At 37.9% G+C, this 13,519-nt stretch overlaps 2 protein-coding genes across 2 annotated transcripts in view; both read left to right on the top strand.

The window, feature by feature from the left end:
• The first annotated feature begins 530 nt into the window (after positions 1 to 530).
• On the top strand, positions 531 to 6,852 carry LOC122086019 (dnaJ protein ERDJ3A). Its single transcript, XM_042654689.1, has 7 exons — positions 531 to 771; positions 3,667 to 3,722; positions 3,823 to 3,896; positions 4,204 to 4,730; positions 4,851 to 5,192; positions 5,442 to 5,795; positions 6,214 to 6,852. Exons 1-7 carry the CDS (start codon positions 685 to 687, stop codon positions 6,496 to 6,498), a joined length of 1,725 nt encoding a protein of 574 aa, XP_042510623.1. The 5' UTR covers positions 531 to 684; the 3' UTR covers positions 6,499 to 6,852.
• A 1,386-nt stretch (positions 6,853 to 8,238) lies between these two features.
• LOC122085635 overlaps positions 8,239 to 13,519 on the top strand; it is a 6,505-nt gene continuing 1,224 nt past the window's right edge. Inside the window, exon 1 of the mRNA XM_042654127.1 lies at positions 8,239 to 8,396. Within this exon, the coding sequence (XP_042510061.1) occupies positions 8,355 to 8,396 (42 nt within the window). The 5' untranslated portion in view covers positions 8,239 to 8,354. The remainder of the gene's footprint in view (positions 8,397 to 13,519) is intronic.

The following is a 13,519-nucleotide window of genomic DNA, read 5'->3' as shown; positions in this document are numbered from 1 at the left end:
CATCGTAATTTTTTGTTCGTCACTATTTATACGAATCGACACATATTATAACTAAATCCATTCCGTTGCATAAAAAGCTACATTGAGATAATTGCCGATTTCCTATTTGTTTTCCCAACTCATAGAGAGAACTGAAGGTGATCATATCGGATCATTATTAGTTTTGTCCGATCGCAAGGCCGACTCTAGTATTTTAAATACTTAAAACCATAGCCAAGAGGCGATTCCTCGATATAAAACACCACGATGTGTTTCCCTTTCTTTTGTTTTATAATCAAATGTCAAGAAAATTAGAATTCTGGAAATCCTTCCGGTCAAACAATACTCGGTAGTCCCGGTTGTGTGTGATTATTAGTTGGACTGTTATCAGGAACATGTGGAAAATCTGGAAGCTCCAAGTCGGTTAAATGTAATGTACAGATAGGATCCAAATTCAAGAATCCCAGGATTTCTATTGGCCGGCTTCCGTGGAATTATAACGACGTTCCACGTGTAATCGGCGCGGGAAATCTCTCGACCCTCGGGAAACTATTTCTCGAACCTTCGTCCCCCCCCCCCTTACACATTCTCATCTGTGCATCCCGGACCTCCGAGCAGCAAATTGTTCATTCGCCTACTTGTGTGATTTAGCGGACGAATAGAGAGAAGAAGAAAATCGAAGAACACAATCATCGATCACTGGAGATGAGGGCTCGTTTTCTGTTACTGTTGTTTTTATTAGCATCGCTCTTTTGCTTCAATCAAGCGGCGAAGACCCTAGACCCATACAAGGTGAGATTCTTCTATCCTTAATGTTAAACTGTGTACGTTTTTGTTCTTAATTTTATTCTTATTTCTTCCTTTTTAGGTTTCCTGAGACGTTTCGTTGTATGAAATTTTGAATTCAAATTTCGAAGTCTGTTCGTCTACTTTTTTTTTTTTCCCGTCGGTCTAGGGCGAGGACGAGCTTGATAGGGTTTTAATTTGAATTTCTGTCATCAATGTGGGTAGATTACATTAATTTTCCAGCCCTAACTATAATTTCCGAACCATTTGAGACGTCTTGAGCTGGGTATTGATGTGGTTGGCGTCTGAAGTTAATACGGTTTCTGATGTGGGCTTTTTTTTTCTTTGGTGAAGCTATGATTTCTGATGTGTAAAGCTGTTCTCTAAGACCCTACCACAGTGCAACTTAATTTGGCTTTAATAGGGGAATGAAACTAGTTGATGTATTACTTTTAACCATAGTTACTGGATCACCCATTTTATAGAATGTAAATAAAATTACAAGGGGCGTGACATTATATTGGTTTGGGATTTGGGAAAAATGGAGGGAGTTTGTGGTTGATTAACGTCTTACTAGGAATATCAGGTAAGCGTTTTCTGGAGTGTGGCAAAGAAGAAGAAGAAGAAGTAGAAGGATATGAAGAATGACCATATGCATGAAGAAAGGTCTTTTTTACAGTGTTAATGATGAGCAATGCAGTTTAAGACGCTTCCTTTATCTGCAGTTAGTGATTTGGCTGTGATCCTTTCAGTTTGCTGGTTGGGGGAAGAGTGGTGATTGAACTGTTGTGAAGACTCCACCACCCCCCCCCCCCTTCTTTAGGGAATATATGGTGATCTTAGATGGTGGCTCATTGGAGACCCTTTTCTGAAACTTTGTCCTGATTAAGCCTTTTTCACATTTTTCACAGATCTTTATAACGGATGATGTCAAGTGAAATATTTGCCATAAATTCCCCAAGCATGTGCCTTCCTTCATCTGTTTTCTTAATGCCACAAGAGCCCCCTTATTCTTTTCCACTCCTCAATCATAGGAGTGTGATTGAATAACTGATACCAGTGTTCAATTTAGTTCTCTACTGAGCTAATTATTGCTGGGATATGTTTTGCTTTGTAGTGTGATGCAGTTCCGGTCACCTAATGGATAGGTTTTGGAATCCAGGAGAAATCCAGGATCACAGATCAAGAGAAAATTTCAGACTCAAGAAAAATCCGATATCACTAGATTAATAAATAAGTCAGACAGAATCCAAATTCTGTTTGAAGTCTTTTTAAGCAGGGAGAATAAAGTATAAAAATTTCAGATCAATGCGATATTGGATTCTAACTTCTGATATATGAGAAATTTCTACCAGGGATAGGATGCTCGAGAACAGTATTACAGAATCAAATTCGATTTCAGAAAAATAGGCACTTGGAGTAGATATATTGGAGAAATCAGGTATGCAGGAATTTCACTAATAGAAGCCTCAACAATAATTGATATCCAGTAGAAGATTAAGGTGATAATCAGAAGAAGAAGGTAAAGAAGGATAAGAAATGGAACCTGCAACTAGAATAATGCATGTAAGAAATAGAAAGAAGATGGGAGATCTCAGGACACGGTAAAGAGAAGACTAGAAATCATGGGGACGAGAGAGAAACACCAAATTGGTAACAACCAATATTCCGAAACCAAATTAATCACTAAAATACGTCTAAGATTACAATGCTATTTATAAAGACCAAATAAACTGATTTTAGGACTCCTAAACCAAATAAACAACTGTCCCTTCAAGTTACCCAAACAGTAAATAATTTAAAATGACCAAATACTTGCTATAGAATACTCAAAGCGACATAAACTATTGACTAACAATAAGACATAAAATAATAAACTGAAAAGAGACTCTTTCTAGACTAAACTAACTACTTAACAGCACATGGAACCCACACAATCTTATCCAAATACTTAATTTCGTGTACAAAATCCAGACCCTAAATATGGGGCTTATAGTAAAGGGCCATTACGTTAAGAAACCCAAAATTAAAAATCCCAAGGCCCATAGAAACCATCCATAGGCCAAAATAAAGTCTTCCAATGCCCAATTGGACAATTTTAACTGCATCATAGCAGTTACATTGCATTTAGTTTAATATCAAATTTTCTAGTTCCTTTATTCATTGTACTTAAGAAATCTACACAAATTGGAAATAGATATTGAAGATTTGGCTGAGCCATTTTGTGCTATGTTGGGATGGCAAACCTTCCAGGCAAGATGCTTAGTCTGGATGATCTTCAACAGTGTCATGGAAATGATTGGAAAAAATGAAAATTCCCAAGAACGTAGGCTAGAGGCCTTAGTTTTCAATTATTTTTCACTGTTTTGTTGCTGTAGAAGGAATTAGGCCCTAGGAAGTTTAGCTACAATTAACTGCCCTAGAGCAAACATCAAAGTCAGTGGTTTTAAACTGTCTTAGCTTTGGGAGAGTCTGTGTTATAATTTCATTTTGCTTAATAAGATGGAGTGATAGAACAAAGAGAAAGAAAAGAGAATAGCTTGTGGTTACAAATGAATTCCAAGTCGATTAAAAAACCTCTAGAAACTCTCCGTTGTGATGCAAGTGGGCCAACCGGTTTTGCTGTTATCAGTGTATGATAAAATGAAATTCTTAAAACACTGGAGCCCGAGTAATTATGTGGACAGCACTCCAAATGACCATCTTCTTATTGGTGAAAATTTATTACAACAGAGAAGTCGAGTTTTCATATCTTCTTGTTCTTGTTTATAATTTACTCAAGTTTATACTGGTAATCTACAACCCCCCCCCCTCCAAAACAAAATAAATAAATAAAACATAAATAAATAAAGCAATCACCCTTTATGTTGTCTTATCTTAATTGGTTTACATTCTCTTCAGGTTCTTGGGGTTGAGCGAAACGCAAGCCAACGGGAAATTCAGAAAGCTTTCCACAAGTATGTTATACCTAGCGCTTCCATCTCAAATTAATCCATATGTTCTTCTGTTCCACACTCATTAGCTTTTGCAAATGATCTCTATGTTTTCTTTTTGCAGGCTTTCTCTTCAATATCACCCTGATAAAAACAAAAACAAGGGTGCACAAGAGAAGTTCTCTGAGATCAACAATGGTATTATTTATCTCCAGTTTCATTTCTTTTATTTGTTCTTATTGTTGTGTACTTTTCATCATTATTAATATTATTGTTTTCCATTGTCTTATCATGGTATGGCTGTAGTATATGTGTTTATCGCAGTATGACACTGGATGAGGCTATATTAACCTTCTTATATGGATCTAAAAATGTTTACTGTCAGCGAAGTGATTTTGTTTTGGTTTAGAAGATTTCTCTCAGAACATCAATTTTTTCAATAACAATGGATATTCATACTACCATTCAAGTTTAATTATTTGGGGTATTCTTGCTTATTTTCCAGCATATGAAATTCTATCTGATGAAGAAAAGAGGAAGAATTATGATCTATATGGGGATGAGAAGGGTAACCCCAGGTTTGAAACAGGCCGTCCCGGGGATGATGGGGGATATACTTACTTCACTGGTGGTGGCCCTGGAAATGATCGGTCTACATTTAGACCAGAGTGGCAGAGCATGGGTGGTCAAGGAAACTCCAAGTCATTCTCTTTTTCCTTTGGAAATCCAAGTTCTGGTCAAAGTTCATTTGGTTTTGGTCTTGATGATATCTTCTCCAATTTTTTTGGTGGTGGTAATATGAAAGGTGGGGGGAATCGTTTTGGTGGTTTCGGTAGCTCAACCGAATCTCGTGCTGGCCCTAGGAAGTCCACTAGAAGCATCCAGGCTGTTAATTCACAGGTGTTTAAGAAGGAAATAGAAGATCAAGGAATCTCTTGGCTTTTGTTATTTTACAAACCCACATTTAAGGACAATGATCATTATGAATCCATTGTAGAGGAGGTAGCCACCTCATTGCAAGGAGCACTGAAGGTATGGTCAGTGGGCTTGTCTATACATACTTTATTTTTGGACCTTAATTGTATGCGATAGATCATGTTTCCAATTGCTATATATGGAATTTTTTCTTCTAATAGGTTTTCTTTTTGATAGGCTGGCAGCATAAATTGCCAACATGAAGCTTCTTTCTGTAAGGACCTTGGTAAAATGCCCACCAAGGTACCACGGGTATTTATTTATTCATATGGAGCAAGTGATAGGGGCTCTTTATTGGAGTACACTGGTGATTGGGATGCCAAGAGTTTGAAGACTTTCTGCTTAGATCACTTACCGAGATTCTCAAGAAAGGTGGATTTAAATCGTTTTGATATTTCCTCGAGCCCCACGGAAAACCTTCCTCGGGTGCTGCTGCTCTCTACAAAGAAAGACACACCTGTGATCTGGCATGTCCTTAGTGGCCTGTATCGTAAGCGATTCATCTTCTATGATGCACAGGTATGTATCCTGGGTCAGGAAAAAAATAAATTGTTGAGTTGGACATGATTCAGTTGGGCAAACATTGTAGGGTATTTATTGAAAGAGATATCTAAGCTGACATGCTCTTAATGGAAAAAATAGTAGTTGGTTATTAATAATTTGATAAATCATGTGCCTCGCAGGAGTCATTATGTGAATCCAGATTTTGTAGCTGAGTGAATTTATTTCCTAGATCTACGGTTTATGAAAATGTCTCTCTCCTTGTAGGTCCAAGATGCTTCAGATCCAAGGGTGAGAAACTTAGGGGTTGATTCAATTCCAGCTGTTGTTGGTTGGATGACTAACGGGGAGAAGCACTTATTGAAGACAGGAATTTCTGTAAAAGATTTGAAATCTGCCATTCATGATCTCAGTGTTCTACTTGATGGCTTTGAGAAAAAGAGCAAGAAAGCGGCTTCGAGTCACGCAAAGAGGCCACATCCTGAAACACGGGGGAAAAGCATACCACTTCTTACAAGCTCAAACATGGAATCCCTTTGTGGAGAGACAACTCCTGTTTGCATTATAGGTGCTTTCAGATCATCCAAAGCAAAGGAGAAGCTGGAAACCATACTATATACAGTGAGTGAATCTTTCTTTTTGGTTCATTTACTATGAAACATGGCAATTCTCATCATAGACGATAGTAACTATTAGGGAGGGGAGGGGACCCCGGGGGGGGGGGTTGGGGAATGGAAAAGAAACAAATTATTATGAGTTTATTTGTGTTGCAAAATTGCTAAACTCAACTTGATTATCCTTGTACCAAATACTTGGGTTTGGCTAGATGACTTCTTGTTGAGTTTTAAATAATGACGATATCTGCTACTTCCTTTTGTGTTAGTCCTTATGGCCACCTTATGGTTTTTAGTCCTTGGAAAATCCATGTTGTCAGATTTGGTGCATAATGTTGGATATGAAATTCTGCTTATGCAAAACTATATATTTTTCTCTTTGGTTTTATTTGCTGTTTGCCACCCTTGATATTTTGCTTTTTCAGGTCTCCCAGAAGTCGCTGACAAGGCGACAGAACCTAGCTTCTAGCTCTGGGGATTCTGTTTCTTACTGTCTGTTGGATGCTACAAAGGGGCAAGCATTCCTCAACTCCTTTGACAAGTCCCAGTTCAAATCCTTGGATAAGTTTCTTGTGGCTTACAAGCCCCGGAGAGGGAAGTTCGCAGCATTTGTGGATGAAATGACAACAGAGGAAGTGGAAAGGTTTATTGGTTCAGTTCTTAATGGGGATATCCAATTCATGAAAGTACGGCAAAAGCCTGCTCTGTAAGTGAAACTGGGACAAAGTAGAGAGGCTTTCTCATCATGACTGTTACTGTATTAGGTTTTATCCCTTGATGCCGGCTACTTGATGGTGTTGGTTTTTACTGCATATAATTTCTTGGCCAGCTTGTATATCCAATCTGTAGTATGGTGGAACTAGTGGAGAGCATTACATTGGTAAATTGTGGCTACTTTTAGAGATCTATGTACAGAAGGGTGGAAATTTTTTTAACCCTGCTTAGGAATTTTTGATTGTGAAACATCATACCTGGATGTATAAACTGCATACCATGACAGTTCGGCAAAAGGAGGGCAAAGGCCTTTCTAATTTAATAAAGCAAGTTCTATGCCCCTTTTGTAATCTGTGTTATTTTTTAATGCTGCGAAGTTCTAGCTCCTTTGGCATTGGAGCACAATTTTAAATTGGAAGGGAAGATAGGGAGTATAAGAAAGAAAGATTAGCTTCCCACACCCCACAAACAATCTAGATGCATGGAACATTGAGGAAGATTTCCCTCTTATCTATAGCTGTTTCAAAGTACTTCATACCAGGCCAGTACGTGTTGTACCTAGATTATAAAATAATTCTTATAACTGAAAAATGGCCATTGGAAACAACATAAATTTTATAGAGGGGGATAAGCGGACCATGTATCAAATATTGTGTACATTCAGTACAGTGTCTTTTAGTCTAGAAAACATCAACCATTTGTGTATTAAAATGCACGATGTGTGGTCAAGCGACCCATCAAAACAAAATTCTATACATGAGAATCTTGTTACTTGTTAACTGACAATAAAATATACAAGATTCTCATGCGATCCATTACTCTACATATGCAGTATGTGCACTTTTATATAAATCAATATAACGAAAAACACATGATGTATACCCAAGGATAATTAAACTTCGTTTAAGATCATACAAATTAAGCATAGGACAAAAGAACGGTATTAGTCCAATGGCCTATGCACTTAGACACAAAGGGTAACGAAATTATGTCTCGCCCCAGCCCTGTAAAACCTAAAAAATACATCATTTCTTTGTGCCCACATGCTCCCCCTCATTGACCATCGCATTGGGACAAGGGCCATGTGGCCAAGGAGTCTTCTTTTTTTCTTAATCTAAAATAATTTTATTATATCCCGCCAGTGTGTAAAACATTTTTCCTTCTAATTTTGGTGGAGGGGAGGGAGCGTGATCGTACGATTCGTGTGGTCGTGCCCTCTTGAAAAGTTATGAGTTACCATTGAGGGTGTATCAGTAATTTGAATCAGTGGCAACTGCTGCATATTACGGTAATATTAAGGCACCATTTGACAACGTTCTGTTTCTACAGTTTTTGTATTTTCATGTTCTCAGAAACTAAGAAACAACTTAAATAGTGTTTGATAAAGTTGTTCTGTTTCACTCATTTCTAGAAACATAAATCTTGTCAAGTCATTTCTAGAAATGAATTTGAGAGAAAACAAGGCTGGTGTGCCCGATAAATCTCTCAACTATTTAAACTTAAAAAGAGGTAATGGAACCCTCCCTTTTGGGCATCCGATGATACTATTAGGTCTTTTAGTGGTATTATATCTGTAAAAAAATATTTCAAAAAACAGATTTATCAAACATTAAAAAATTCAATTTTATTTAAAAAAAATGTGAAAAACCGTTTTTGCTCTTTTAGGCATGGAGGCGTTGCCAGCACAGAACCTAATCCCAGCTTTCTCCTGGCTCCTTTATCTGTCAGATAAAGCCAGAGGTCACAACCACAAACACTAAACTGCAAGAACCCCGGTTTTTTTTTTTTTTTTCAAGGTTCTCTCTTTCTATGCTCTCTGTGAAGGGTTAGGCATCGAACGCACGACCAGAAAATGACACTTTCTTTAAATTCAGTTGCGGGTTTCCAATCGACGGTAATTGTTTCTGCCAGCTCTTTATATTCCGTTTTCTTTCATTTCAGTGTTGTGTTTCCTGTGTTTGATTAATAATATTAGGGTATATGAAATCCTAATCTGGATTATTTTGTTTTGGTTTAACTTTCTTCGTTTGGCCTTCCTTATCTGATTGAAATTGTTATAAGACGCTTAAGTCTTCTTAAATAATTTGCTCCTGATGTCAGATTGTCGACTTCATATGTTGTTGGCTGGGTACATCTTTTGTAGAAGTTGTTCTCTTCACCTTCGTGGAAGTTATAACTCCTTTGGAAAAACATCAGTTGAAGGAAAAAAGAACAGTGTTTTAGCCTTCTTTTCTTAATGAGTTTTTTCATTGAAAGAAGAAAAGGAAAAGCTTAAACAATCCTATTTGAATACATGTGTATGTATATATATATATATATATATATACATATATCAAGTATGTGCCAGTAATGAATTGTTTTGCATGAAGAACTGAGATAGCAGGGATTTTTCTTTCTGGTATCGGAATATCCTTGATGTTGCAATTAAAATATATATATATATATATATATTTTTACGAAACATGTCTGTGGACTGTGTAACACAGTCAAAATGGACTGTTAGTTGTTATGGGAAAAGCGACCACTTTTCGCACAGGAGTAACAAATAAGAACATGGTATAAACTGTAAAGGACTTCTGTGGGTGGTGCAAATTAGGTAGTTCTGGAAAAACAATTGATGAGGATGTTGAGCAGACGGCTATAAGACAATGATGTATGGAGATGGATGTTTGGCAGTGAAGAAACTGTTGGGAATGTGATGGAAGCAACTTTTCACTTTCGATGGTGAGAAATGTGCAAGACCGACAAGAACAAAAAAGAAAATACACACATACACAAGAAGCAAGCGATTTATGTGGTTCGGCAAAACTGCCTACATCCACCGAGTGAGATCCAAATTTCCACTAAGAATCAAGAGAAGAGAAGAAGATGTACAACTCTTGACATTTAACATCTAAACCCAAGCCCCCATGTGCACCTTTCTCTCATCTCCCATTCTCACTACACCCTCATCTTGGCTCCTTGCTTAGTCTTTGTACACATGCTGCACCCACATTGTACATCTTGAGACTCTCACAAGGATCCTTAGATCTTGGCTCAATACTCTTGGATCATCACATGGATCAACACTACTCTTTGTGGTAGATACCTTTCTCTTTTATATGTTTATCCTTGTTTCTTTCTCTATTGTAGAGAAAATTCACTTTATAGTAGAGAAAACCCACTCATGCTCTCTCATCCTTTCTTCTTTTGGAAGAAAGACTCCAACCTCCTCCACTCACTTGGAAAAACCATTCTCTTGGGACGACCCATTTCTTGAAGATTTCACCCACATTGGAATACTCACTCTTTCACTTGCTTGGAAGACACACCTCTTGGGAAGACTCCAACCTCTTCCACTTACTCTCTTTCTTCTCTTGTGGTAGAGAAAACTCACTAACTCTTTCTCCTTAGGGAAAATCCACTAAGAAGAGGTAGTGGATGCCAACTCTTATGGCACATACCTTCACATGGGTCTGGACCCAATTTGGTCCAACCACCTAACAAAATCTCCATCAACTCATAAACCCATATAGACCATTTAACCAGTCTATCAATTGGTCTAGATAAAAGCCAAAAAACTAAACAATCTTCACCTTGGCTTTTATCATAGCCGCCCAGAGACTTTTTAGAAACATCCATAGATCTCATTTCTTCACCTAACACACCATTAGTGTTAGTCCCTCTAATGATCAACACTCATCATTGTTTTGGCCAATTTTTCACTTAACACATCTCTAGTGCTAGTACCTCAAATGGCCATACACACATCATTCCGGTCTCATTCCTCACCCTGCACATCTCTAGTGCTACTGTATTAGTACTTGGAATGGCCAAACAAATGCCCCTCTAGTCCCTGCACATTTCTTATCCTACAACCTGCAATCTTGGTATGATGATCCATGGTAATTCCCTCCAAGTTTTTTTTTTCAATAGATCTCCTCCACTTGTCATAGCACCGCCGTATGCTCACCATTTCCTCGGATCGTCAACCTCATTCTTGGTCATCAACCGTCGACTCTTATACCACTTGTTGGAAATGTGATAGAGCAACGTTCTACTTCTAATGGTGAGCAACACACAAAAAAGGCATGTGCAAGATCAACAAGAACGAAAAAGAAAATACACTAGGGAACAATTGTTGGGTTTGTGGTTTTTATCTAGATCAGTTGACGGCTTGGTTCAATGGTCTAGATGGTTTTCTCAACTAGTCTCCGAGTGGCTAATATAAACAAGGTGAAGATTGTTGGGTTTGTGGCTATTATCTAGACTGGTTGGAGGTTTGGTTCAATGGTCTAGATGGTTTTTTCAACAGGTCTCCAAGTGGCTAAGATAAAATCTAAGGTGAAGATTGTTGTGAAGGCATGTGCCATATGAGTTGGCATCCACACCTCTTCATAGTGGTTTTTCCCTAAGGAGAAATAGTGAGTTTTTCTACCACAAGAGAAGAAAGAAAGTAAGTGGAGGAGGTTAGAGTCTTCCCAAGAGGTGTGCCTTCCAAGCAAGTGGAAGAGTGAACATTCCAATGTGAGTGAAGTCTTTAAGAGTTGGGTCTTCCCAAGAGAATGGTTCTTCCAAGTGAGTTGAGAATGTTGGGGTTTTTCTGTTAAGAGAAGAAAGGATGAGAGAGAATGAATGGGTTTTTTCTCTAATGGAGTGAGTTTTCTCTACAATGGAGAGAGAAAACAATGATGAACATATAAAAGAGAGAGGTGCCTACCACAAAGAGTAGTGATAATCCAAAAGTATCAAGCCAAGATCTGAGGATCCTTGTGAGAGTCTCAAGAGGTACATGTGGGTGCAACATGTGTACAAGGACTAGGCAAGGAGCCAAGGTGAGGGTGTAGTGTGAATGAGAGATGAGAGAAAGGTGTACATGGGGGCGTGGATTTGGGTGTCAAATGCGAAGGGTTGTACTTCTTCTCTTCTCTTGATTCTTGGTGGAAATTTGGATCTCACTCCGTGGATGTAGGCGGTTTTGTCGAACCACATAAATCTCTTGCCTTTTGTGTATGTGCTTTTTTTTTTTTTTTTTTTCTTGTTGATTTTGCACATACCTTTTCTGTTTGTTGCTCACCATCAAAAGTAGAACATTGCTTCCGTCCCATTCCCAACAAAAACAACCTATAAACTGTGTGAATACCAAACTAGGTTAGATCAGTACCTGTACATAGACAAGAAGAAGAAAGAAGAGAGAGACGTAGAGAAGAAAGTCCCTACCTCACGGTTTGTGTAGACACCGTGAGCAGGCTATATATCATATAAATAACTAATGAGTCCTTAGAGTCATACCAGATTACAACTTACCCCTTATAGAATCCTCTACCATGCAACTTAATCATACCCCCTTAAACTTCACCAAAAACTCTAAACAACATCATGTATAGGCTAAAACTTTAACATAAACAAAATTAATGCACCTGAGATGAGGATGTTGAGATGGATGAGTGGTAAAGCTCAAATAGATAAAATAAGGGATGAATGCATCGAAGGTAATTTAGCAGTGGCTCCAATACATCGTAAATTGAGATAAAGTTGTCTAAGGTTGCATGGACATGTGCAATAGGGACCGTTGCAATCTTCATGCACCCATAAGGAGTGATATGATTCAGATTGGAGGAGTTAAAAGAGCAAGGGGCAGGCCTAATATGACATTGGGAGAAGTTTTGAGAAAAGACATTCATGAATTAAGGTTGAAAAAAAGTATGGCTTCGAATAGAGTTGAATGGAGAAATAGGATCCATATAGCCGACACCATTGGGATAAGGCTTAGTTGAGTTGAGTAAGCATGGATGGAACTAATTAAAATATGTCTGGTGTGCAGTGTGATAAGTGCAACTGTGTTGTGGGACATGTCGAAACTGATTTTATTAGGCTATGGATAGTATTGCTGCTGCTACACGTTTGAGAATCCTATCAAATTGGGTGACTTGCCAAAATTCCTTTTTGAACTCTGGAAGGAAAAGTCAATGTGGACTACGATACATAAAACAATTTCTTTGGATTATACTTATTAGCTCCTGTTGAGACGTTTTTTAACAGTTGTGTTGTGAATAAGAAACTGGACTAAAAAAATATGCTTAAATATATGATGAAATCTTCAGCGTACCCAAAAAATGTATCCTGCACCATTTCCCAAAACAGATTAGCTGTTCTTAGTACTCTATTTTTGAATAATTAGATGGAAGAATTTAAGCAGCATGTTTCTGATTCAGAATACATAATGTATTTGCTACTAATTTTCATCATGACCTTATAAACAAAAGGCAAACATAATTGTCCAGATGCCATCTTGACCAGAAATCTTCTGCAGTTTCATCTCGTACTGTATAGTATATGATAACTCACAACATGCCAGTATAAGAAAGGAAAAGTGTGGAAAAGAAAGGGAATTCGAAAGTGTAGCACCATTGTTCATGGATTGTTGTAATCTGATATGTCCTGATACTGTTATTTTATCAATCCAGAAGATGTAGCTTGGGAGGAAGAGAGTATTGAACATCATTTCTCATTCTTTTGAATTGGGTAAAGAACCAATCCATGAAAGAACCAAGTATCCATGTAAGTACTGAGTATAAAGGGGACATAAGTCTTCATGTATTAAACCAACAATAAGCTGTAAAAACGCCCCTATAATTTTTTTTTGTTAGGTAAACAAATCGTATTAAAGAAAAGGGAAAAAGAACAAAGTACAGAAGAGGCAGTCCCTAACACCCTCCTTTAGACATTCCTAAAAGGGAGTTGTGTTTGAAGTGTCTGTAAGAAAGTGAGTGCAATTCCAAGCCTTCCTATGCTTGTCATATGGAAAATCAAATTTCTGCGTTGATAATTGAATTTTGGATGGAGAGTAATCTGTATAGATGGATGTCCAACTCTCGCTCCTATGATCAGAGTTGAACTGCCATCTATTTTGACGTTACCTCCAAAGCTTAAACTCGTTAGGAATGGGCTCATTGTTGTCGCCTGGGATCTCCCTCCCTCAATCTTATCTTTCCCCCACCCCCATGATGACTTGTATCCCCTTAGCGCCCTCCCTCC

The sequence above is a fragment of the Macadamia integrifolia genome, chromosome 8, assembly GCF_013358625.1.
Source record: "Macadamia integrifolia cultivar HAES 741 chromosome 8, SCU_Mint_v3, whole genome shotgun sequence".
Classification (NCBI taxonomy): domain Eukaryota; kingdom Viridiplantae; phylum Streptophyta; class Magnoliopsida; order Proteales; family Proteaceae; genus Macadamia; species Macadamia integrifolia.
This window is presented reverse-complemented; position numbering and strand designations above follow the sequence as displayed.

What these genes read in the sequence shown, in the direction of transcription:
- LOC122086019 (XM_042654689.1), top strand. Translation starts at nt 685, where the DNA reads ATGAGGGCTCGTTTTCTGTTACTGTTGTTTTTATTAGCATCGCTCTTT. An exon ending in CATTGCAAGGAGCACTGAAG is followed by an intron (nt 4,731 to 4,850) that starts GTATGGTCAGTG and finishes TCTTTTTGATAG; the next exon opens with GCTGGCAGCATAAATTGCCA. An exon ending in TGGAAACCATACTATATACA is followed by an intron (nt 5,796 to 6,213) that starts GTGAGTGAATCT and finishes TTGCTTTTTCAG; the next exon opens with GTCTCCCAGAAGTCGCTGAC.